The sequence below is a fragment of the Emydura macquarii genome, unplaced genomic scaffold, assembly GCF_026122565.2.
Source record: "Emydura macquarii macquarii isolate MOO-44397 ecotype Brisbane River unplaced genomic scaffold, CSIRO-AGI_Emac_v2 contig_306, whole genome shotgun sequence".
Classification (NCBI taxonomy): Eukaryota; Metazoa; Chordata; order Testudines; family Chelidae; genus Emydura; species Emydura macquarii.
Genome location: NW_027130443.1, coordinates 13048566 through 13074505, shown reverse-complemented (window position 1 = coordinate 13074505; position 25940 = coordinate 13048566). Strand labels below are relative to the sequence as shown.

The 25940-nt window shown below is 41.5% G+C and overlaps 1 protein-coding gene across 6 annotated transcripts in view; it reads left to right on the top strand.

Moving 5' to 3' along the window:
• The window catches only part of GATAD2A (GATA zinc finger domain containing 2A), an 80475-nt gene that overhangs the window by 16515 nt on the left and 38020 nt on the right, over nucleotides 1-25940 (top strand). For 2 of the 6 annotated variants that reach the window (XM_067560250.1, XM_067560242.1), the window contains exons 2-3: nucleotides 9085-9162; nucleotides 25734-25877. The exons of 2 other annotated variants lie outside the window; for them this stretch is intronic. In XM_067560250.1, coding sequence (XP_067416351.1) covers nucleotides 25845-25877 — 33 coding nt within the window. In that variant the 5' untranslated portion in view covers nucleotides 9085-9162; nucleotides 25734-25844. The remainder of the gene's footprint in view (nucleotides 1-9084; nucleotides 9163-25733; nucleotides 25878-25940) is intronic. 2 more of the 6 variants (XM_067560267.1, XM_067560259.1) reach the window with 2 other exon arrangements.

Below are 25940 nucleotides of genomic sequence, written 5' to 3'. Positions count from 1 at the left end.
ATTAAAAAAAACAAAACTAAAGATTTGAGAAGACAACTTTGACTTCGTCCATGACTGTATCAATTTTAAAATAGCAATTATAAAACTAGTTCTGAGCGTAAGACTTTATTACGGTTACATTTTTGTACACTATATAAATGTCAGCACTTTTTGGTGAAGGCAAGAAGGTCCCTCCTATAAATTGTGCAGGATGAATATAGTTTTACAGTTAACTTGCTTTTGTTTTGAGAACTGATTTTCAATTTAGTTCAAATAAAACTGATCCATCCAAAGAAAGTGAATCATGAGACTATCTCTGCCTAAAATGCCAACTTTGCTATCTTCACAAGAGGATGAATGATCTGATATGTCCTATTCTGAAGTTTGTCAAGTATCAGTGTCTGGGATGGCAATAGCAACTTCTCATGGACTGCTTGGATTGTGGTGGGCTACTTCTCAGGATTGCGTGGGGAGTTGCCCTCTTCTCCCCCTCCCCCCCATTTCATGAAACAACTTGTATCTGGAGTGAAAAGCAGACTGCATGCTTGTGTTTCTGTTGGAGTCCATAGAGACGAAACCCAAGACAATTGGGTGTTTCTATTCATGAGTAGTCAACCAAATCGTGATCTGAGTATTTTGAGCCTGCCTGATCTTCTGAATCAACCTGCAAAGAAATGTACTCCATTTTGTGCTGAGTTAGGTCTCTGTCTGGGGTTAGCTAGTGTTGCATTTTCCATGTAGAATCTGTGACCTCTTTGTTGCATTTGCTCTGTACACTTTGGCTTTGTAAATTGCTGACTAGTGCAGCAAGCCTTGGTCATCCCTGGTTTGAAACCAGAGCCAGACTTTGAGTAATGAACTTTCTGAGAAATCCCAGTTAGTGTTAATTTTTCCCTCCTTTTAAGCCTTTATTTATTAAAACTTTCTCTTTGCCTCTGCCAAATTTTAATTTCATTTTAAATAATTTTCTTGTTTGACTTCTATTAAAAATTGTCAAGATCTAGTCTGAGTAAAATAGTAATGTTTTGTGCAGTGTATTTGGCATTAGTGATTTGGAGTATCTTCTAAGTGCTAATGTATCTTGACTTTGCACTCAGGGTCTAGAAATCATGGCTTTGATTCCAAATTATACTAGGGTGAACCCTTTTTGATATCACTAGATCTTTTGGGGATTCTAGAACATCTGAGTTTTCTCATTCTTCCTTCTTGCCATGCTCTGGGGCATGAATAGTAGGATTTTTGGGGCTGAAAAGGGCTGAACTTGATTCTTAGCACAGCAGAGTATGCATCCTGTGAAACAGCTATGTAGTTCTTGTTTTGTTTTTAAAGCACATACCTGTGGTTCCAGCTCTCTCAAATAGATCATGAGCAATGTGACTGTGGCCCCTGCTACAGGAACTCTTGCCAAAGCTTCTCCTGTAACAGGATTTTGAGGATACAAGGTGAGAGATTTTTTTTCATGAGACACAGTGCCCTGTAACTTGGGGGCAGAGTGTACTGGGCTGCAAGCCAGGAGACCCGAGGTTCTAATCCCCTGCTTTTGCACCGATTGCTGTTCATATTTCTGTGCCAATCAAAGCCTTTACCCAAGGCCTCACTGCTACATTAGGGGAGGTAATTATCATTCAGTAACGTTACAGATGTCATTACTGAGCGCTTGCACAAGCTTGCTTCAAGCAGAGCTGGGAATAGAACCTGGATCTCTAATATAACAGCCCAGTCTCTTCCATTTTGCCATGCTCCCTTTCAGAAAAAATGCCAAATGTTTCTGTAACTCATGCTACCACAGTGTGGCTCTGTCCCTTTTTATTGGACCAGAGAGGTTTGTTACTCTACTTCTCCCTCCATGCTAATGGATTTGATTCTTTGGCTCAAGTGGTAGTTCTTCATACCTTACATCATGAGGCCTTTGGGTTCAAGTCCCCACAAAGGACCCGGTTAGGGGCATATTACACCTAGTTATGCTGTCTGTAACCGCTAGACAATTCTGTTCCTAGAACCAGGAATAAAAAACGGCTCTTTGATCCCACTTATGGGTTTGGCACCCTCTGGCATTGACCTTGTGCCGGTTCCAAATGTGTGACTTTGCAGAGGTGGTACTCTCAAAGAACTGTTACTAATAAGTTACTTTTCTGTATCCAACGTTCTTCTATCTCCCAGACAGTTGCATAACTCGCTAGCAAAGTGTGTTGTCCATGTGTTGGCTGGTCTAGTCTATACAGAGGGTGACAGCATGTTTTTCATCTCTTCTACCCCCTTCACCCTCACCCCCCATACATGTAGCTGAAGGGAAAGAAGCTTATGCGGTGGTTCCGAAAGCTGAGACTCCACTGATGTCTCATGGGAGAGGGAGAAGTATGTGTTAATTTGTATATAATATCTTAATCGCTAGTGTAAGGACTCTGGAGTAATTGTTAGGAATGATTTTTATATCACAAAACACTTTAGAAATAAATTTGGATATTGTACTGGTAATTATTTTATTGTAGCATTTTTAGGGTATTGAAAGGGAACTGTATCTATAAGAACAGGAAGAAGCACTTTTTCTAGTAGCAAGTTACACATTACTTTCGGTTTCAAAGAGATTTTTGTCTCCAGACACTCAGTTTGCCTCTAGTCTAACTCATTAGAGATTAAAAATTGTTCCCATCTCATGGGGGCGAGTGGCCTAAATATGAGATGTTTGCTGAGTTTCACTCCCATGTCACAAATTTGCCACCATGCTCTCTGCATTATGCTCTCCTACTGTATTGTAAAGTACTTAGGACAGTGATGAGGTCCCCAATCCCTCTTGGGCCCTCTAGCAAGATGGTTTGTTTTGTATTTTTGGCAGCAGGATCCCAAATTTGTATTTCCCTCTTTTATCTCCACACCACCTCTTTGTGTGAGCGCAACATCATACACAACTCCACCTAAACAGGGACATTGATATTAATTACACGATACAGAAAAAGGACTAATGGCACTGAAAATGAGTGACTGCTTAGCTATTTTCTCTCTAGCATTTGCTCTTGTGACATTGTTTGTACCTGGCCTGTCACAATCAAATTACCTCAGGACTATAAAGAGCATGTGAAACTGCATTACAACATGAGTGTTGTCTAGGGGATGGAAACTCTTCATAGGAACTTCTGTAAATACCCCCTTCCCCCCCCCCCCCAATCATTTTAATAGGAAATAAAAATCTGACTTAAATTCTGACTAAACATAAATAAACTGCCATGGTGATCATTTATATTATCCTAATGCATGCACACCAGCTGTAATCTTTCTCCAAACTTCTCCCACTGGAATTCCTCTTTGAAAGATAGACTAATTTTTTTTGGGGGGGGGCTGGTGGAGGGAGGGAATGGGGTGGTTATAGGTCTGTGTATATAAAATATCCTATGCACTAAATGCAGTTTTAGACTACAGATCACCTCCAAAGTGACACAATTAACTAGAAAATAAGTGCCCCTCTGATTAGAATATATAACTTAATTTTGCGATGTTTCACATTTGGCTTTGAATGTATTGAAAATTAATAGTCAGGTAATCTAAAGTCCAAAGGTTAAAAATCCCAATGCACTTCTCTAAGGCTGTTGGATAACCATCTTTATTTTCGTACCTGCATCCTCCTCTTTTCTTGATAAATCCCTCGATCGAGCTTTAGTTCTGTTACCTAATTGGAAATCAAAATGTTTCTTCAGTCTGTCATTTTAGAACCAATAATCTAGAAATATTTTAGTTTATTTCATTCAGCACAATTCCTTGTAAATTTACTCATTACCATATCAACTCAAATACTGTTTTTAATTTGAAAAATAATTTATGTATCAGTCATTTGTGCTATCAACAATTTTGATCTAGAGTAAGACACTCTGAGGAGGTAAGGAAGACAACATAGTAATAGAATTCTCAAAACAATCCCAGAGTAGCTGGATGTTTCAGCTAAAATAATCTAGCAAACTGTGTTCCTGTTATACATATCACTAGGTTTCAGAGTTGCTTTCCCATTAGGATAGATGAGTACAATTTATTTATACCTTTTCAGATCTTTTTTTTTTTTTTTCCTGTCTATAAACTTGGGATGGGACTACATGAGTTAAGTTGCAGAGTTGACTTCATTGCGATGAGGGCTAAAACTTAATTTTTCTAATTTTAAAAAAAAAAAAAAATAATCCCTAAAACCTAAACTGTGAAGGAAGTGGTGTGGGAGCCAGTAACAGTGTTTTGTCATATCACAGATTGGGCAGGCAAAATGTCCTGATCACTTGTTAGGGTTTTTTTTTTTTTTTTAAATAAGTATGCAATCCATTTGTCGAACTGTAAACTAATTTCTATGTTGCTTTAAAGTGTTCCTTTGATAGCTGCAGTAGTACTAAAGATTACTAGTCGTCATTTAAACACTAAAGTTAGGCTTCTGGTTAACTGCTTCACTGCTGGCCTGTACTGTAATGTTTGAATAATGCTACTTAAATACAACTTTATGACTTAAGAGCTGTTTAACACACTTTTAACTAATATATTCCCCATACCTCACTTGAGGCAGGTATCAATCTCACTTTCATGGCTGAGGGGGTGAAGGAAAACCGAGCTATAGAGTGGCTTACTGATTTCATCCAAATACAGCAGGAGCCTGTGTGAGTGATAGGATTAGATCTGATCACTACAACGTGTTGCCTCCTTGAAACTTCAGTGCTAACATACCCTCAATATTTCAATGGAAATTTTGGCATACTGTGTATGGGTCAGCACTGAAGTGCAGTGTTCTATATACTATGTACATTAGGCAGCAACAAAGCAGTTAAACTACTAACCTAGCAAGATGGAAACTAGCTTAGTCTCATGACACTGCCTGTATGGGAGTTCACTGCCAAAATTCATCCAGATGGATGACGACTGCTAGAGGTTCAAAAACACTGATATGAATCATGAATCTAGATTTCAAATTCACTTTGTACAAGGGAAGAAATGCTTCTATCTTTCTTGCATTTGGGCCTTGTTTGCTTAGTACCCAATGCAATTCTCTTTCTAAGCAAGACCTAATTAGAGATGGTCTGCGCTTAAAAGTTAGGTTGACATAGCTATGTTGGTCTGGGCTGTGAAAAAGCCACACTGGTGACCAATGTTGCTAAACTGTATCTACATGGGGTTAGGGCAGCAATGTCAATGGAAGAATGTTCCCATCAGTCTAACTGCTGCTGTTGAGGGAGGCGGTGTTCCTACACCAATGAAATGAGTTGGGTTTTTTTTTTCCTTTTTGGTGTAGGCCAGTGGTTCCCAACCTTTTTGGCTCGAGGACCACAGATATCATTTTTACAGCCCTGAAGGGTCACCAGTTGCTGCCAGCAACTGCCTGCCCCCCACTTCTCCCCCTTCTCTTCCCCCTCCTCCCTCCAGCCAGATGGATGGAGGTCTCAGCTGCCTCCTCACTGCTCTCCCCTCCCCCTGGCTCCAGCAGGAACCCCAGCACCTATGGACCCAGGCAGAGTGCTTTGCTGTGCTCTCTGCTGAAGCCGGGGGAGGGGAGTGTTGATCTCCCATCCCCTTGTCTGCAGCAAGGAGCCTGCACCGTTCTTGTAGCCCCACGGCAACGCGCTCCGCCTGGGTCCTTAGACAGCGACTCCCTTCTGCAGCCAATGGGAGAGGAGTGGCGGACCACGTAGAAAGATCCCACGGGTTGGGAACCACTAGTGTAGGCTATATCTATGCTATGGGATTATGATGGCATAGCTGTAGTAATGTAGTTATGCCAGGATAGTCTCCACTGTGTAGATATATCCTCAAATTAAGAGCTCTGACAAAACAATTGTTGCTGAAAAATTCAAGTTAACCATGCTTGTGCTGTTCAATAAAGACTTTGTGAAAATGCATGACTTAATGTAGTTTTTTAATAGAGACATACAGTTTTGTCCTCTGATTAAAGCTGAATGGATTTAATAACAAAACTGACGCAACATTGATCAATGAACTGTGGGTCTAGTTAAGGATATCTTATCCTGTGCACCCCATCTGACTTCAGTGGTGTTTCAGAGGATATTTGTTGCTGAATTTGGCCCAGGATGCTTTGGTAGGGGATAGAATAATGAATTTCTGTTGCCCTGCTAAACTTGTGGTTGCCTATTTTATAAATTAATAGTTTACAGTACTTCAAGTCTGTCCAGTAGCTCTTTTCATATGTTTACAAATAGTAGTACACAATACAGCAATGTAGTCTTTGATTGCCAAAGAAATATTTGTTACTGTCTAAGCCAGATGTTTGGGATGCAGCATGCAATCCTTCAAAGGCAGCTGGCTTCCCTTCAGTCTATACAGCACTGCTGAAATCTTATAAAATCTCTAAAGTAACAATAGCAATGATTTTCAATTGACCACTAATTAGAAAAACATTAGACTAATAGGATGAGCTATACTTAGTAAGGCCTGCCCTTTAGATGGTTAATCAGGGCCCAGAAACTAATAAATATCTGTTCATATAGTCTTAGGCAGGGGACTCTGCCATCTCTTAACTGTGCTTCCATTGTTTGGTCACTAATCTAATAGAACCTGATTTGAAGGTGCAGGGGGATGTGCAGAAAGTGTGCTTCTTTCATCCAATCTATTTTTCTTTCATCCAAAGAGAGAGAATGGCATCAGTGGAGCAGTCAGCAGCTACCCTGCCTTCCTGGACAGAAGAAAATGGTTCTGGATCTTTTGAGGAGGGAAATGACTCAATTCTGGGTGGCTTAGCAGAATTTTTAGTTCCTAGGAGGCATGTTCATGCTCGATGTGCATCAGTTATCATGCTTCATCTGCAGTCCAATACTGATGTGCTTTGGGAACTGATACTAGTCTGACCACATGCATGCTACTCTACAATACTCTCAGCTAAAGCTGGGGTTGGCATCTCTTTTACCCTTATTATATTTACATAGTATACATTGTAAACTATAAGGTGAGGGAAAAGGTTTGAAAAGATTATGCAATTTAGGTTGCTGCCTTTCCAACAGTATGGCAAAGTTGGCTGTTTTATGTTCAGTGGACTGTGAAAATAAAAATCTGCCTAATAAGTGCTTTAAACTTTCCATTTCTCTTTAAAGCATTTTGTAATCTCTTGTATTAAGGATACTATATATTTTTTTTTTAAAAATCCAGAAAGCTGTACTATAAGTAAAACAATAAGTTGGGTGAGATGTCTTTCTAAGGAACGGCAAAATTAAAGGGTTTTCTCCACAATTCTCCTTCCCTCACCGCAAGTCTGTGTCTCATTTATGACTGACTGGTATTGCTCTTCCAACCCTACTGATGTCAACCCTTGAACTGCCCTGGAAATGTGAGCAGGTCTGAAAGAGCATGAGCTAGCTCTTCAATCTGTTCTCCTAATATGAGGAAGCTTCCTCATAAGAAGTTCCCCTCCCCCTCCTTCTTTTGCTTTGTATGTGACACTGCGGAAACTCCCACTGTAAATTGTGGTTATACTCTCAGATGTGACCAGTGACCTAGATAACCTGTTTCATCTATACTGTGGGGTGGTGGTCTCTGGCAAGTTATCGATTCATTGAACCATTTTGTAGCCTTTCTTTTTAAAGTCACTTTAAATCTTTGCATTTCACTTTAGTCTTTGTTTTACGGGTTAGCATGGGAACTTGCCATCAAACAGGTAACTTGATAGCCTGTCAGGCCCTTGCATTTTTTGCAGTGTGTGCTGTTTTGCCAGTTCTGAATCTGAATTTGTTAATTACATTCAGAGATACAGATGGTTAATGCTGGGATAAATGTTAAAATCCTGGCCACAATATATAGCCACTTCTGGATGTAAAGTCAGGTGAATGGTCGCTATCACCCTACCAAATTTTGCTCCTAGCCTTTGATTTAGGTAAAAAGAGAGAGAGATTGGAGAAATCCTGTTCTCTAGGCTGCTTTTCTGTGTTACACAGTTCAAGGTTTTGGTAGTCTGGCTAAGCATAAAGACTCTTCTCATGTTTTTGTTTGTACTTGACAAATCCTTTAAATCTAGTGTCTCTTCTGCCCTTAGCAGCCATATTCATGTCACAGGCCTAACTAAACTAAATGGAGACTGCACTGGAGGAGAATTGCCTTGTTACATGCAACTGACTAAGTTGTCTCTGCTATTAAAATGAGTCTGCTGGCTTATAGGATACAATAAAAACTGAAAGCAGCTGGAAACCTTCCTGAAATAAGGCTGTTTTTCCCTGTTTGTCAGTGTTGTCCCTGTCCTAAAACAAGCATGCTGGTGTAGGATAGCGTGCCATAGGCACTGTCTTAAGGCTAAGGGGTGGGGAGAATTCATCTTTTTTATTTTTTTAAAAAAAGTCTGTCTTGTAATGCCCATCCCCCACATGGTCTTTCATTTTACTGGCCAAAGGGGGAGGGGAACAGCAGGTGGGGGTGGGTAGTGACACAGCCACAGGACTTCTTCATAGTGAACTCCTACTGTGCTAGTTGTTGGTACGACTCAATGGGCTGGCATTGTCTGATTCACCTTAAGGGACACTTGATGAGAAATTGCAACATTGTTCCAGCAGTAACAGGTGTTTGGATCAAACTATTATTTATTAAGAGCATTGAGCTACTACACCCTGAAATATTAATTGAATGTGGTGCTGTGATTTTTGTGAGGAACACAGTAACGTCTAAATACTTGTAAGAAATGTACCATTTTAATCTGAGCATAACACACAGGTTGTGGCTACACTGTAATTTCCACCTGTGGAAGCTGTAGTGTAGAAAAGTCTAAGGTATTTTTACTATCCCTTTGTAATCCTTGGATTCAGGTAGTTGAGTTTAAAAAGCTCTATCCCCTTCATAAATGTCTTACAACTAACTGCAGGCAGTGAATATTGGGAAGTCTTGACTTGCTGTATCAGAGCAGTTAAAATTCTAAGTTTTTATGCTTATTGTATTTTCTTTTATTCTCTCTACTCAGATGTATCCTTTTGTTACAAATTGTTAGTGGCTGATGTAACAAGTTACAGAAATGAGAATAAATTTATGGCTTGAAAACACTTTCATGGGGGGGACAAACTGTGCAATTGAATTCATTTTATATTGCCAATGAGGTCTCATCAAACTCATCTTCAGTCTAGCTCAAGGTGTACTAAAATATCCCTTCTTCCTCCCCAGGACCTTCACTGTGGGCATATCTCACAGCCAGGAGAACCCGATAAGATTCTCTTTGGAACCCATGAACTTCTCTGACAGGTAGGAGTTGCTCCATAGTGCTATACTAGGTAGCACCTTTTGTAAACTCTAACATCCCTGGGGGGTAAGAAAAAAGTCAGTTTCCTCTTTTTTTTAAATAGGGAATTGAGGCGTAGAGAAGTTTTTAAATGACTTGCCCATGGTGACACAGGAAGTCTGTGTTAGAGCTTGGAACTTGATCCAGATCTCCTGAGTTCCCACTCCAGTGCCTTAACAATAAGAACATCTTTCCTCTCTAGTTAATCAAGTGAAGTAGATGAAGATCCCTAATTTTACAAATGGGCAAACTGAGGCCGAGACATTTCAGCGAGTTGTTCTTACCTACTTCTTTCCAGTTGGGCAAAGCACTACAACTGCACTATATTTTCAGTCCCTGGGAGCATGAGAAGCAGAAAAATAAGCACAAAATCCACCTGCCCCCCAAATCTGGATCAGAGTAATGTGTGGCTTCAGTGAAAGTGCACATGAATGGGAATGGAACTCATGAGTTCTTATCTCACCTCTGCCAGTGATGCTGTGCGCCTTTTGGGCAAGTCAGTGGAACTTCTCTTGACCTGTTTCTCCATAAATTAGGGATATTCACCTAACTCACTGTAACATTGATTTAAGACATTCATGCTTATAAAGCACTATTTAGCAATTATTCTTCCTTCTACAGTAGCTCAAGAGCCAGTGGTCTAGTGTTTATTAATTTCTGACTGACTTTTATTCTCTAACCCAGTTACACCATGTGTAAAAGTTGGTTTATTTTACTCATGACTCTGATGCACTATGAACCACTTTATTCTGACTGGACCTGCTTTATTACAGAATTCAATCTTGGGCTATCAATTACTATTGCAAACATTCAAAGTAGCCTGAGTGGTTAACAATTAAGCCATCACTGGTGGTAAAATGGCTGAGATTGTAATTGGGTCACCCCTTATTCTTTCCTCTGTTATGCTCAAATAGATGGAGCTATTTGGGGACCACTGCCTTAGTGATATGCTAAACTGTGTGGCTTACCTCCCTACCTTTACTCATAGGGATCAGTCTCTCCAATAAGGACGTGTGAACTTAATGTATTTGGATGTTTTCCTAAATTTGTTATGATCTTATCTAACACTGATTTTTTTTTTCTTTAATTTCTTTTGTATAGACAGGATTAAACCCATTTTAATTTACAAGTGAGTGAAAGACTTGATTTTTTTAAACCAAAGTCCCACTGTTCAGCAAATTGTCTCACCAGCTGGGTTAAGACAATGCCTCTAATTTGTCCTTTAATGACCAAGGAGATGGGGATCAGTAAAGAATTCCTCCTGGTCATTCATAAACTGAGGATGAGGTTATCTGTTACTGAGGTATGAAGTCAGGCCACCTTTTTAATAGTAGCTGCTTAAAGTTTCTTTAGTTTTTATTACAGAGAGAGTTAGTTTATTAATATAAACAAATCTACTAGATGGTTGGAGAGTCTGATAGTTTTTTGTTTGTCCGAAGTGCTTTAACAAAGAGGAAAACATATAATCAGAGATGGTGATATCCACCTGCTGAAAACTAGAGGTACAAATCTTTTTACCTCAGAACATAGTAAAAACCCTTGTCCCATTCCAACACAAACTAGGAAATCTGCATCAGGGTGACACAATCATAGCTGTGTGTTAAAATATCAGACTGTGTCCTCTGGCTGGGTGTTGAACATATTATCAAAACATCTGGGAGTGATGTGTCTGATATATTTCCATTATGTGATTTGCAAGATAAGTAATGGCTGTTATGTAGCTCACAGTTGAAAGAAGTATACAATGTCAACAGCATCTTGAATTGGAATAGTTTAGCAATTTTCAGATGGGTTCTGCAATTAACAGAAGTTAAACATTTAATACATTTTTTTTCTTATCTGTAGTAAAACATTACATGAGGAGATCTAGTTTTCTGTTAATGGAAGTTCCATACCTAAACACTTTGAGGCAATTGGATTATAAACTTCTTAAGACATGGTTCCAAATTCTGCTTTTGCTGTACTGGTGCAGCTCCAGTGGCTTAAATGGAGTCATGCTAGTATAATGGAGAACAGAATTTAAACCACAGGCAGTGGGTATTCTCACTCCATGGGTTTTCCACTACAGAAGTCCCTTTACCATTCATGTATAGAAGTTGGAAGCTTTGAGCTTCATTTGAGAAGAAATAATTAGGATATCTTACTGAAAATGTTCTACAGTAACTTTTTGTCTAGTTCAAATTTGATAGCTGAATTACTTCATAATAACCAATCTTTTAAAAGAATTGTGAGCTGATGAATTGTTAACACTGTTTATATTATGTCCACATTATATTGTCTAGTAACTGGGACAGAAATAAAACCAGTTTTGACAATATAGAAAAACAAGATATAGAATGAATGGATTACCATAGATGTGTGCTCCAAAATAATTCAAGATTAGTAATGAGGTTCTTCGAGTGCTTGCTCATGTCCATTCTGAATTAGGTGTGTGCGCGCCGCATGCACTGGTGCAGGAAATTTTTTTCCCCAGTGGTATCTGTAGGGCTGGCTCTAGCGCCCTCTGTAGTGGCGCGTGTATACGCTCATATATAGGGCGGCGCCAGTCCTCTTCCCTCTCAGTTCCTTCTTACTACTCGTGACGGTGCTGGAACACTATCTCTCGCTCCGCGAGCTTCAGTATCCTCTAGTGCAGTGGTTCTTAACCTTTCCAAACTACTGTACCCCTGAAGCCTGAGTCCCACCCCCACGGGGCTGAGGCATGTAACTTAGTTTCATGGCGCCCCTGTGGCTCCAGGCAATTGCCTTTCTTGCCACCCCCAATACCAGCTCTGCACTTGCGACCCCTCTAAACCCCCAGGTTAAGAAACACTGCTCTAGTGGTTGTTTCTTTATATAGTGTATATCGTTGTTTTTTCAGAGTTTATTAGTGATTGATTGTTAGTAGTTTACACAGGGTCAAGGCATGCCCCGGTCCAAAGGGTTTAAACCCTGCACTTCTTGCAAGAAGCCTATGCTGTTGAGCAACCTGCACCAGAGTTGCCTGAAGTGCCTGGGGGAAGCTCTCCTTTGGGAGAAGTGCAAAATCTGCAGGGGTTTTTGCTCCCCTACCAAGAAGACCAGGACATTAGGCTCCAGGCCCTTCTCACAGAACCAGCACCCAGGCCACTGTCGGAGCTGCATTCGGACGCCGCACCTAGTACAACGGCGATGACTAGAAGCACACCTTCTGTACTGTTGCCTGCATGGCACCGATCAACATCGCCGGCACTGAAGAAGCAGAAGGCGCATGCCCAGAAAGCCCTAAAGTCAGCTAAGAAGGACTCAGGCACTGCAGGGGAAAACCTGAGTCGGTACCAAGAGCGTTGCCGCCCATAAGGGCGTCGAGCCTGACTCTGGCCTCACGACGTGGGCCCCTGCCACTCCCTGGACTTGGTGATCTACTGATCCCTTCTATGCCTGAAGCATTCCAGGCCATGAAGGACCTGTTAGCTCTACCAGTATCGCTTACGCTGCAGGAGGATGGGGCAGGTCATTGAGGTTTGGATACCCAGCCTGGAGGACTAGCAAAAGGGACCCCAGTGTGGGTTACACCACAGCCTCTCCCGTCCATGCCGGGCTCACAGCGGTCACCCAAGTCCCAGCACCACTCCCCAGCACCATGTCATCATAGGTTGGGGTCAAGCCCATGGTCCCCTGGCGCCCGGTCCCCAGAGCACCAGTAATGGCCTGAGGTTCACCAGCATCAATCCTCAGAACAGCAGTACTCCCCGAGCCCCTGGCACTGCGGAGAGTCTCAGGAGACCAGATGCCGTGAAAGCCCTTATAAGAAGCCTAGGGATAAAATGCGGCATAGACATGAGCACAGCTCAAGTTCCCGGCACCACTCTTTGTCACCAGAACCAAGGCACGCAAGAGGCAGTTCAAGGAAGCAGGGGGCATCGGCGCCAGCATCTAGCTCCTCGGACTCGGGAGAAGAGGTGATCGTGACACTTGTCGGTTGCTGGGCCTGTTAATAAATTAACAGAAATCGATTTTAATGTCAGTCCAAAGAATAGAATTCATAGGTGTGATTCTAGACTCGGATCAAGCCAAGGCGCTCTTACCCAAGGACAGGTTCCTGGCATTGTCAGAGCTCATAGCCCGCCTAACGGCTGATTCTCCTCACCACAGTAAGCGTGTGCCTCAGCCTCCTGAGCCACATGGCAGCTGGTACATACGTGGTATGGCATGCCAGAATGTGACTCAAGCCGCTCCAGCTGTGGCCTGCCATGGTTTACGCCCCAGCCAGACACTTCTTGGACAATGCTCACAATAACCCAGCATGTACTTACCTACCTGTCCTGGTGACTGGAGCCTCAGAACATACAAGTGGGAGTGCTGTTCATGACCTATTTGCCACCGAGGAAAACAAGAAGTGTGCCCAGTACTGCTCCCTATTAGGGATGGAGGATGCCTCCCTGCCAGACGCTTTTCTCTTGTACGCGTTTCCCCCAATGCCCCTCATACACAACGTTCTTGTGAAGACCAAGAGGGAAGGGGCACGGGTCATCCTAATAGCCCTGGCATAGCCCAGGCAGCATTGGTTTGGGATGCTGATGGAGCTCTCAGTGGCCTGATCGTGAACGGTCCTGTTGAGGCCAGACCTTCTCTCCCAAGACCGGGGCTGCTTACTTCACCTGGATCTAGCCACATTCCACCTGATGACGTGGATGCTCCGTGGCTGAGCAGGGACAAGCGCTACTGCTCTGCCCAGATCCTGAGGGTTCTGCTGGAAGGCAGAAAGCCTTCAATGAGGGCTTCTTATTTAACCAAATGGAAATACTTTACCTGCTGGGTGGGGAATCAAAATACCTTGCCGACTGACAGTCCAGGATCAATTGAATAGGAGAATCTCCTTCATGTGAATGCCAGATCCTCTTGTTTCAAATCTATCAAAGTTCACCTGGCAGCAATTTTCAGCTTTTCACCCTTCAATCCATGGCAGGTTGGTCTTCTTCCGTGAAATGGCTTTTAGGTTTCTTTAAAGGTCTGGAGAGGCTTTTTCCTTTGATTTTGAGATCTGGTCCTACAGTAGGATTTGAACCTCGTCCTCTCGAGGCTTACAGCACCACTGTTTGATCTGTAGACTTCCTGTTACCTTCCAGGACAGGTGCATGAGATAACTTTCCTGGTGGTGATCACATCAGTGTGAAGGGTCACATCGGCCCAAAGCGTATCTGAGTTGAAAATTCTGATCAGAGCTGCCATACACGGTCTTTAAGGACAAGGTGCAACTTCACCCACACCCAGCTCTTCTGCCAAAGGTGGTTTCCCACTTCCATGTGAACTAGGATATATTCCTACCAGTGTTTTATCCAAAGCCTCACAAGTCCAACAAGGAGAAGCGCCTTCACTCTCTCGACGTACGGAGAGCATTGGCTTTTTACATCGACAGGACCAGGCCATTCTACCAATCCACGCAACTTTTTGTAGCAATCGCCAACCAGATGAAGAGCCACCCAGTGTCATCTTGGCGGATTTCATTCAGGATCACAGCTTGCATCCGGTCCTGCTATGAGCAGGCAGGGGTCACTCCCCCGGGTTCCCTATCCGCTGACTCCACAAGGGCGCAAGCGTCTTCGGCAGCCTTCCTGGCACATGCCCATTCAGGACATATGTAGAGCTGCTACATAGTCCTCCAGACATATGTTTATCCCATTATGCAATCACGCAGCAAGCTCAGGAGGACCCTGGGTTTGGCCGAGTGGTGCTCCAATTTTCACAGCCATGAACTCCTGCCCACCTCCGGAGGCACTGCTGGTAAGTCACCTAAGTCAGAATGGACATGAGCAAGCACTTGAAGAATGAACGGTTATTTACCTCATAACTGTTGCTTGTGTCCATTCACAACCTGCCCTCCGTCCCAACCTCTTTCGGAGTTCTGGCAAGAAGGAACTGAGAGGGAGGGGGGCCGGCAGCACCGTATATACGCGCGCCACTACAGAGGGCACTAGAGCTGGCCCTACGAATACCACCGAGGAGAAAATTTCCGGCACCAGTGTATGCAGCGTGTGCACACCTCATGTCCATCCTGAATTAGCAACACATCTCGAAGAACAACAGTTACGAGATAAGTAACTGTTCTTTACTGTAGCAAAGCTTGAGACTGAATACTGCCCTGAAAAGCATTAAACCAGAGCAGCACATTTTCCTTTAGCAATTTGTTGAGCTATAGTGTCACCATAACGTTTTCTGCAATGGTTGAAATCTAATGGCAGATCATACATGCCTTGTCTGCACTTTTTCTTTGCTAGCAAGATGATGGTGACTTAAAACTTTTTTTCTTGCAGTGTCTTGGCATTTTTTGTACAAAGTGTGCATGACAACTTCCTAAGCAAGTTTTCTGTTGCTTTTAATCATAAGTATTTAATGAGCCTCCTAATCAAGCTCACTTATTCTTCCCTGAAAGCTATAAAAATTCATAACCTGAAAGGTGTTGATTTCTTGAACAGACTGGTGTGTTCATGTCTGACTCAGGCATGATGAAAGTATGGGACACAAAGGGTTAAGGTCTGCCATTTTATTATGTAACACCCTTAATGGACATATCAGTGAATGGCACCAAAATGGCAGGGCTTAACCCTTTGTGAGTTGTAGTGCCTCACAGCCAGAAACATGCATCTCAGAAGCTAGGCTTGTTCTTTAAAACTGAGACTTCAAGTTTTTAAAAAATATTTGTTTTGAGCTATATATGGCCTGCTGACCAGTTCTTTTGCTTCAGTCACAATGCCAGAAAAACTTTAAAACATTTTTAATTTTTGTTGATTTTAGTTTTCTGAGGTAAATAGTCACTTTCATGCCATAGGGCTAATTAGCTTGTCTTTGGTTGCTGCTTTTCTTATTACTAAAGTGATAAATAAAGAGAGGATTTTCAGTTACTCGACTGCATCCACCTACTATCTAAGGCATAAAGTAATCAGTAGATTTTTTTTTTTTTTTTTTTTTTTTTTTTTTTTTTTTTAAAGATTAATTCTTAACTCAAAACTCTTTTTTCAAAAGAAGGTCCTCTTAACTATAAATAAAAAGAAATGGGGAGGTGGTGTACATGGTAGGGGCAGCATCTTGGCCTTTGACTTTTTTTTAATGTGGCTGACAATTATTGTGGCACACCTTGTTTTTTACTTAATGTGACAGATTTCTGTGAAGTTACTTTCACTGGGAATTAGAAAAGCAATAGCAGTGATTTAATGAGGCTAGAAATACCTTGAAACAGTGCATTATTGTAACCCCTTGTTTCCCCTGGTGAGCTGGGGTGTGACGTGGGGGACCCTTGGCACTCCCTGATAAAGCATCAAAGCTCTTAGTTACACGGGCTGCACTTCAGGGGAAGCCTAGATGACATCCAGGTTTTGAGTCTGACATGGTGTATGGGAGTACTACAAGTCAATAAGTTAACGTTGATCAATAACCATCTACTTTTAGTAAACTGACTGACTGCAGTATTCTTTAAACATCTTCACTTAGGGAAATGCACTCAAACACTTCTTGACCTGCCTGCTTCCTTTTCTGCAATTTTTTTCCCCAGACTTCTTGAAACAGTCACAGGAATAAGGCTCATACATCAGAGGAAGAATTTTATTGTCAGTCCTTTGTTTTTGATTTGGCAGTCAAGGTCAGCAAATTCTACACAACTTATCTTACCCCTAACAAACAATTTTTAAGGCATCCCTAAAACTCTTTTGTAGATGGCCTGTACATAATAGCAGAAAAATACTTGTACCTTGTTCTCATTAGAAATGTTATAGTATCTGCTTTGCCTGAATATGACTGTCTTAACTTTGTAACTGTGCACTAGAGAATCTCTTTCTGCTCATAGTTAGATAAACTGAGGTTTAGACTCCAAACAAAAGGTGATGTTTTGTAATGGATATGAGAGGTTTTCTATAGAATATTCTGTGGCATGGGTTGTGAATTTTTTCTTGACTAATAATGACTAGGAATCAGATGTACTTTCAGCTGCAGGAATTCTCAGAACTGCATGGATGGCCCTTGGCTTATATGAGGATGTGAAAAAATGTTGTAAAATAAGCTATATCTGATGCAGTACTGAAATCCTTAATTGTAAACATTATCAATACATACTTTTTAAGTCATGTGGGCATATTATGTACGTGTGTCATACTCTTAAAATTGCTAGTAGCAGATATCCTAGTACACCAGGAGATAGAAATATATACAATTCAAGGCCTGAGAGAACTTACTTTAAGAGTTAACTTGTTTATCATTTTTACTGGCAAGCATGGGTGAAGTTAAGCAAATTCGTTCAGTATATATTTGGTACTGTAGAAACAGTATGTAGCTGAAATTTCACCAGTTGTTCCCATGAGACAGCTGTTGGATCTAAGCTCATTCACGTTTTTCTCTGCTCTAAGTTCTCACTCCTCAATACTGATAGCCAAATGTTTAACTTTAGAGAAATAGAGCTCTCCTTCCCAATGGGTGATGCAGGCAATACACCTCAGGTTTTATACTTTTATGACAAACAGTAATACATAACATACTATTTATGTTCTTGCATGTGAAAACTAGCTTCCTATTTTCCTGGACTTGGTTTGTTCTGTTCAGTGCTGCCCATAGACTCTGAAACCATGGTGATATCTCCTATTTACAATTTTTTTTGCTGTATTTTTTAACCTTATTTCCCCTAACCTCACCCACCCCCAAATAATCCCTTTCTTTCCCCCTTCAGTTGCAGCATAAAATATGGCATTTGGTTTTTTACTTGGGTACTGCTATCCCAAATTCCTTGCTTTAGTTTCGAAGACTTTGTGTATCTCAACATACTATAAATTTGGGGGGAAAGGAATAATATAGCCTGGAGATTTCTTATTTAATGATGTAGACATTGTCAATGAAATATATTAACCCACAATGTTCAGTAGATAGATAATGACTTGAGATCTACAAGTACCACCACCAAAGGCTTGACAAATGAATAAGGGAACACTACCACCATTTAATTCACCAATTTTGTTGTTTAATTCTCTGTTTTAACCCACTCCCTACGGGGAGGGGAGAAGGAGAATGGAGCCCTTAAAAAAAAATAAATAAATAAAAAAAAATAGGGGAATGCTTTTTTAAAATGCTTTCTATGTTAATTTGCATTACAATACCCAAAATGCTCTTCCAGCAATTTCATATTGTTAGTGTCCAAGCTATAGTAGGGATGAGATCTATGTATGAATCACAGAGCCTCAATTTATGAACACCAGTCTTACAAATGACCAGTTATACCAACTATTTTTCCCAGTGGGGAAAAAAATTGCCTGACAAAAGTGGTCTTGATGAAGAATAAGTCAACATTCTTTCACATTCTGCTGCCTTCTTCATACAACTGCAAAGCAATTTCCAGTGCATTGGAGTACAACAAAGCAATACCGTGCACCGCACTACAATTTATGGACTAAATCTCCTGTAATTTTGAGATGTTAAATTTTATGAATTCCTCAATCCCCCGTTAGCTTGTAAAATAGGGATTCTGCTGTATATCAAATACTCTTCTGCAACCGATGTGGTATTTTGCCCCACTCCTGGTTTGACTTTATATGGGTAGTTCTCCATATGCCTTATGGTGGAAAATAGAAAGGGGAGGAATCTTAGACCTTCTCTCTCTCTCTCCACCTTTCCCATGGGAAAGGTGAAGAGGGGTATGTTGTGTAAATCTGGGACATATCACTCTTACAGATTGTGTATGGTCTAAGAATGCATTTTAGCTAGAAGGGGAATCCCTGAAATTCCAGGTTAATCTTGGAGAATGATCTTTAAAGAATAAAGTTCATTCTGTCCAGCAAGAACTAGTAAGCTACTCCAGTTCTTTGTAAATCTAGACACTTTTTACGTTTTGTTACTTTAAAATACCACATTACATCCTTCTCATGATGTCCATTGACATACTGTTATGGGTGATTGTTACACATGTAAGTTGGGTTTAATTATGGTTCCTGAGGCAAAGGAAATCTTCTGTCACATAAAAACACTTGTTTTTACTGGGGCTAAATCTAGGGCAAGGTTAAAAATAAAACGAAGAAAAATCGAGTTAAACAAGTACAAATGTCTGAACTTTTTTTATTTAAGCATGAGAATAGGTATTCTTTCTTTCCTCATCCACAACCTTCATGCTGATAATTTAGGATCAAACAAACTCCTACCAACTTTCAAAGAAAGAGAACTTTAATTTTGGGCTGAGAAAGCATGGGATTTCAGCCCAGAAATGTCACTTTCTCTAATTTTACAAATTACTAAAAACAGGCTGTAATGAAGTGTCTCCTCAAACTATTAACTATACTATAGCATCACTATCACTTCTCTCTGGTACATGAAAATCAAAAATTAAGTGACTTTTTTCATAGACCCAAATCGCTTCTGATCTGTATCCTCAAGTTAGTGAGCAGAACTGCTTGGGAAGCCCCATGAATTTTACTCGGGCTTATATTTCTTGATCCCTAACAATATTGTACTGTGGCTTTAAAAGTGTGCCTGAAGTGACGGCATATGTGTTAAGGGAGAAAATATATGCAGGGAATTACTAGGCTTACGTCTTCGCTTTTCTTCTCCCTAATATGTTCATGAAACTTGATTTCTGATTCATGTCCTAATCTGCAGCTAGAGAAAATACTTTGTCTAGAAAGTACCTCCCTAAATCCAGATGAACTATCTAGGAGCTGTAGTTCCATTAGCTGTATCCTGACCTTCCTTATATCTCTTTGGTAATATTGGTTGCTGGTGTTCTTCTCATAGGTTTTTCCAATGTTGGGTGCATGATTATGGCCTGGGCTGTAGCCCTGGAGAGATCTTCCATGGAGCATGATTCCTCAAGGAGCTGGCAGATCAACAGATGTTCCATAGCTTGTGTTTTCACTACAGTCACGTGTTCTGGGTCATTGGATTAGACTCACTTCTGCATATTGACCTTTGACCTGCCAACTCTTGTTCAGAGGCAACTTAACCATCTCAAGGTTGACCAGTCCTTCGCACCGGGGGGGGGGGGAGGCATTTGGCAACATCTATGTGCATTTTGATGTTCTCACTGAGTATTTTCAGATTTTGCGCTACATTTCTAGTCATGTAGTTGTCAGTGACTTTTTTTTTTTTTTAAGCAGTTCCGTTGCTATGGTAAAGCTTTCCCTCCATTTCAGGCTGCCAGCTGCTGTGGTGTGGCCATGTAGCAGATATCTGATACCTCTGACCTGTCATAATGGTTCAGTTTTGCTTGTGACCACTCTCCTGATATCTGGTGGAGCAATTTCAACAAGCACATAAAGGCTGTCACATTTGTTGGTTTTAGACATCCTGCGACTTTAATGGTAGCTGTCATTCAGAACAGGATCCATCTTTCCCTCCCTGGATGTGCATATTTGGCCCTTGAATAGCAAAGTGCAAGTGTGGTGGCTCTTAATATTGCTGGGTTGGTTCCCCATTTTGAATTTGCAAGCTTCCTGACTGCTGTTCTGGGCACTAACTTTGCCTTTTGTCTTCTCTGTGGTGTGCTTTGAAGGAGAGAGTGGTCCAGTGTCACTCCAAGTTAGACAGGATTCCAGCAGTGGGCAAGTGATATCCCCTGCCAGATGATAATGAGTTGTCTATTGCCCTCTTGTTTCTGAAAATGTAAGAGATTTACTTGTATTTTGGCTTGGTTGGTGTGCAGTTGGTTTTTGGTGTAATTGACTGAAAATGTCTTGGCTCTGTGTTAGCATACTTCATTTGGGGCAAGATCCTTGACTTGGGTAGTGATGCATAAGTTGTCTGCATACAGAAAACTTCTTGTACCAAGATGGATTGGTTGATGGTTTGTATTGGTGAGAGTGTGCTCCCTTGTGATAATCAGTCTTTCTGTTGCCACCATCACCTCTGCTTCTTGCCTAGTTGGACGTAAAAAGACTGTTCTCTAGTTGAGATTGTCATTCATATGAGTTGGTGCTCTTCGTGGTGGTGGTGTGTATTTTAGGAAGGAGCCTTCAGTGATTTACTATGTTGCATGTTGCTTATAGGTCGACAAACATGGCACCTGTTACCATACCTTTTTCAAAGCCATGTTCAATATTGAGTGATGTACCTCACTTGCCCAGACAAGTTATGCACTGGTTGGTTGGAATCTACAGTTTTCTCAACAATGCTCTGGGATTAGGTGCTTTTCAATGAGTGGTGATAGGTAGGTTAGGATGAGATGCTCTTAGCGTTTGTAGAGATAACATAGTCATGATACAGGCCTGAAGTTCTTGGCTGTGTTGCATCCTTCCCTGGCTTCAGGAGTGCCTCAACACCTGCTCATTACTAGTTCTTGGGTACTTTTTAATGTGGCTAAGCATGTGTTAAATAACTTGAGTAAACAGTTCTTGCTCGTCCGTGTTTTGATTTATTCACTTCGAATGTCATCTAGGCTGGCTGCTTTGCCATTCTGGAATTACTGCCCTCAAGAGGTTAATTTGGTCATTGTATACTGTGCCCCAAAATTATAAGTCTCCTGGTGTTCTTGCTACCCAAGTCGTATCTTGGGTGGTTTTTGTTTGTTGCCCTGCCGTTTTCTAGAAGTTTGATGTGCGACCTGGTCTGCAGTAATGTGGTGGTTTTGTTTTTTCCTACCTTGGGTCACTGTCAAGCTCCTGGATGGTTATCCTTGCTTTCTTGCTGCTGCTGTTTAGTGAGATTCTGCCATGACTTCTGTTTTTCCTCTTTTAATGCAGAGACCAGGTCTTCGCCAGCTTTGATAGTCTCCTCAGAGAATGGGTCTGCTTCAAACATCTGCTTGTATTTTGCGTACCAATCCAGTAACTCAGATGATAGTCCTGGCCTTATGGAACATGCTTCTTCAAGACAGTGCAAACCATATTGACAAGCTGGTCGTAAATTTTTGGTATTGGTTCAGTCTTTCTTAGGATGGCATCGAGGTCATTGGTGAAGCCCTTCTGTTCCCTTTCTAAAATTAAAGCATTGCTGGAATAGTACTGCTTGGCAGTATGGCTGCATTGATCTGGATGGTGATGGGCCTGTGCTGCAAATATGGAATTGGACCCAAACTATGTTTTTGTTGTTTACAAATGCTAATTGGGGTTGTAACCCTGTTTCCGTCAGCTGCTGTTGAAAGAACTTGGGAGCTTAGTGTTGTGAATTAAGTTCAAGTGGTGTGCATTTACCGGTGATTCAACTAACTAATCATTTTCATAGTTATGTTAGTGTCCCATTTGACGCTGTGACTGTTGGGGTCCCTGATGATCACCTGTTATGTCTTGAGGTTATGTGGGCTAGTGAACTTGAATTGTTTGTATGGCAGTTTGTAGACAGACATGCTGGAAATGTCATCAGTGTCTATTGGCAGGACTTCAGTGTCAATATTATCGGTCATAGATGTTGTGTTAATGACAAAATCAAGCTTGATGAAAATGGCACTACTGTTAATTTCTTGTGTGGTCTTCTGATTGGTTGGTGTTTTGGTAGTGGTGTACTTCTACAATTTGAGGTATGCAGCCTGAGGGTGGTGTACTCTTGCTGTTATGCAAATGGAGTATTTTGCTGATGAGACTAACCTTGAAATCGCACATTTTAAAGAGCAGTATCAGAAGTTCAAGGTAAGTCTTTGGAGGAGAAATCTTTCATTTCTTATGTAACTGTCACCTTAACTTTTTTTTTTTTTTTTAATGGACTTTGAAAAATCATTTTAAGAAAAGTTCATTATGCACCTATTCAATAACAAAGTTACACAGGGGCAGGGCAGATCTCTTTACTTCAGAGCTTCCCAAGCTGTGGTCCATGGGCAACAGAAGGTTCGCAGAACACTTGGTGGTTTATGGAGAACTGGCGACTTTATGGTGCCAGCAACTCCTCCTTATTTCTAGCTGCTAAATTGCACTAAAAGGCAGCTAAAAATATATTCAGTCACAATACTTTTCTGTGCAAGTAACTGCTGTACTTGCTACAGGTGTTGTAAGTTGTGAATGGGAGAAGAGATGCTCTACGAGATCATGAGTGGGGGGGGGGGGGGAAGCAGGTAGCCTGCAAGACACCCTATGAAAATGTATTCCATACTATAGAGAGAGAATTGGGAATGACTTCTTTACTTTCAATAATAATTGTTAGTGCTTTTTGCTGTTTTCAGTATTCAAAACCTAATTCTTTATCAGTCATATCTGGTCATGGTTGAAGAGTGTTCGTAAAATTGCACATCACTTGGTTCCTCAGCCAGTCTGCTTATCTGCTTTAATTACATGGGTTGGTTACCTAATAACTTCTTTAAATTTTGTTGGCTGTTCTGAGTTGCCACTTGTGTCAGTGGAGATGAGAGAGAACATCAGTTCCAAAGAATTATTTTAAATATACTACAAAGTATCTCTAGCCCCAAAATAGTCGCCCTATCTGTTCTAGGCTCGTTGTTTACAAGTCATTTTGGCAATGGAGAACAAACTTATCATAGAAAAGGTGCTGTTCGAACTCTCTCATGCAGGCCCTTTGCATTTGTTGAGAAAACTATATAGTGTATATAATCCACTTCGTAGTGTAGAAAGTCACAGCACCAAGTTAGGTCGATACAAGGCGACATACAACCTGTGTGTGCATGTCTACATGCAAATTTTGTGTCTGTCTGACATAAGCACTCCATGGCAGTGACACAGTGAAACCACCCTTTCAAATAGTATAGAGCCATGGTTGACTTGCTGAGATTGATACAGTGCAAGTATAGACACTGTATGACCTGTGTCAACCCTAACAGTCTTCCAGGAGCTGTCCCACAATGCCCCATTCTCTGTGACACTGATCATCCTGGTCACAACTTCAAACTCAACTGACCAAGGGTCACAGAGACCAAAAGCCACGCCACCCACCCTAACACCCGCCCTCCCCCTACACACACATTTTTTTAAATTAAATTAAATTTTTTTTTCCTGTTTGCCCACGCTGGTGAGCATACCTAGCAGCTTGCCCTTGTGTGCAACTGCCCAACCGACCAGGCTAGCTCCATGCACTAGATATGCTCCCACCTGGAGTAGACAGGAAGTACTGGATAACCTAGCCCTTTCTGTTGATGTAGTCTGGCAAGGTGGCTGGTGCCAAAACAGGGATAGGCGTTTCATCTTTTGCCCCACCGCAATTTGGGGACTCCATTGCTGCAGATTATCCAGATTTGCTGCATGTTGCAGGGGCTCAGTCTTGCATAGCAGTAAATGACTAAAGGCTCTAATGCTTAGATAATGGCCCTCCACTGTGGATTATCCAACACCGAAATGATTTCCCACTCATCGGTAGTAGTCGGATGTTGTGGGGTTCCAGAGTGTGATCGCCACTAACTTGTCCACTGTCCAATGCAGCTCTCATTTGGTGTCTATGCACTAAAGGGCTGGGGTGAGCTCGGCACATGGATGCCTTTAGCATCTGAAAGTGCTGCTGCTGCTCATCATCCCAAACCTGTATTACAATGCAATCCACCAGTTAGTGCACATTTCTTAGGCCCAGAAGTGGCTTTTTACCATCTGCAACTGCTCCATGAATTTAAACAATTTTGAATTATCTTTCACTCTCCCGTATTGTTGTGGTTTTTCCTGCAGGCCTTCAAATACCAGAGAATTGTGTATCCTGTATTTGCAATGTTCATGAGAATAGCGCAGATTTCTATGGGCTCCATGCTTCTGTCAGAGATGGCAGACGTCAAAAAGTGCTACTGGGGTTTGTGGGATTTTTTAAAAAAAAAACACATAAAAACTATTCAATATTGATGGCATTATGGGATGAAGAATGTTGCCCAGCGATCTCTGGTAGCTAGGGATCAAATCCCCAGCATGCAAGTCACTTCTGTCCCATGATACATTGCCAAAATTTCCTGAAAGGTGTTGTGCCGCATGGCACGCTAGGATACCTACCTGTGGTGCACAGTACTTTACATCAATACTCCTGGTGAGTACATGCAGCGCCAATGCATGCAGCCAAGGGCTATGGAAACGTCAGCAGCCGTATGCTGAGTAACTTTTGTGTTGAACTCAGTTTGTACTGTAGATGTGACCTTACTGATATTTGTTAGAAGTTTGAAAGATGATTTTTTTTGGGGGGGGCCAGGGTGGGAGTGGGGGTTGGTCTTGTTTACAACTAGTGTGAATCTGGAAATACTCGATAAAGTGAGCTGGCATGTTAGCAGGGTGAGGAGGGTTATGTGCTGTGTGAGACGGTGGGTGGGGTTGGTTTATTTTGCCTGCCACCTGGAGAGAGAACTTTTGGAAGTGAGCTCTGGCTAAGTTCCCCAGCAGTAGAAGCAGACTTCTAAAATGGTGTGATTGTACTATTTTTAACTGGACAGCTTTTACTATCCTATACAGTGTCTTGGAATACAGCAAAGTAGAGTTCTGATTTCTTTCCCCACTTCCATGAATCAGACATGGTTGTTTAGTTCAAATCTTTCAGGACTTCAATATACAAAGGTCTTCAGGTAGACTCTTGTCACTGGGAATCTGGCTATTCCTGGATGGACTGCACACCTGGGGTGGGGGGGAAGTCTTATTTCAAATTTAAGTCAAATTTCCCAAGTCTTAAACTAGAACTTATCTTTTTCCTGTTCTGTCACTTTCCCCTACAGTGGCAAAAGAAAACGAGCAGATAATTATTCCAGGATCTCCCAATCCTTTGTCATCTTTGCAACTGGGAGGCGTTCTGGGCAGTATGTGATAGGAGTGTCTCATACACATCCATGTTGGAAAAGACACTGGCTGAATCAAACCAGGTTTGTCTTGTATTTTTGCTGTTTTTTGTTTTTTGGCAGGAGGGGGATTGGGGAAGAACTTTT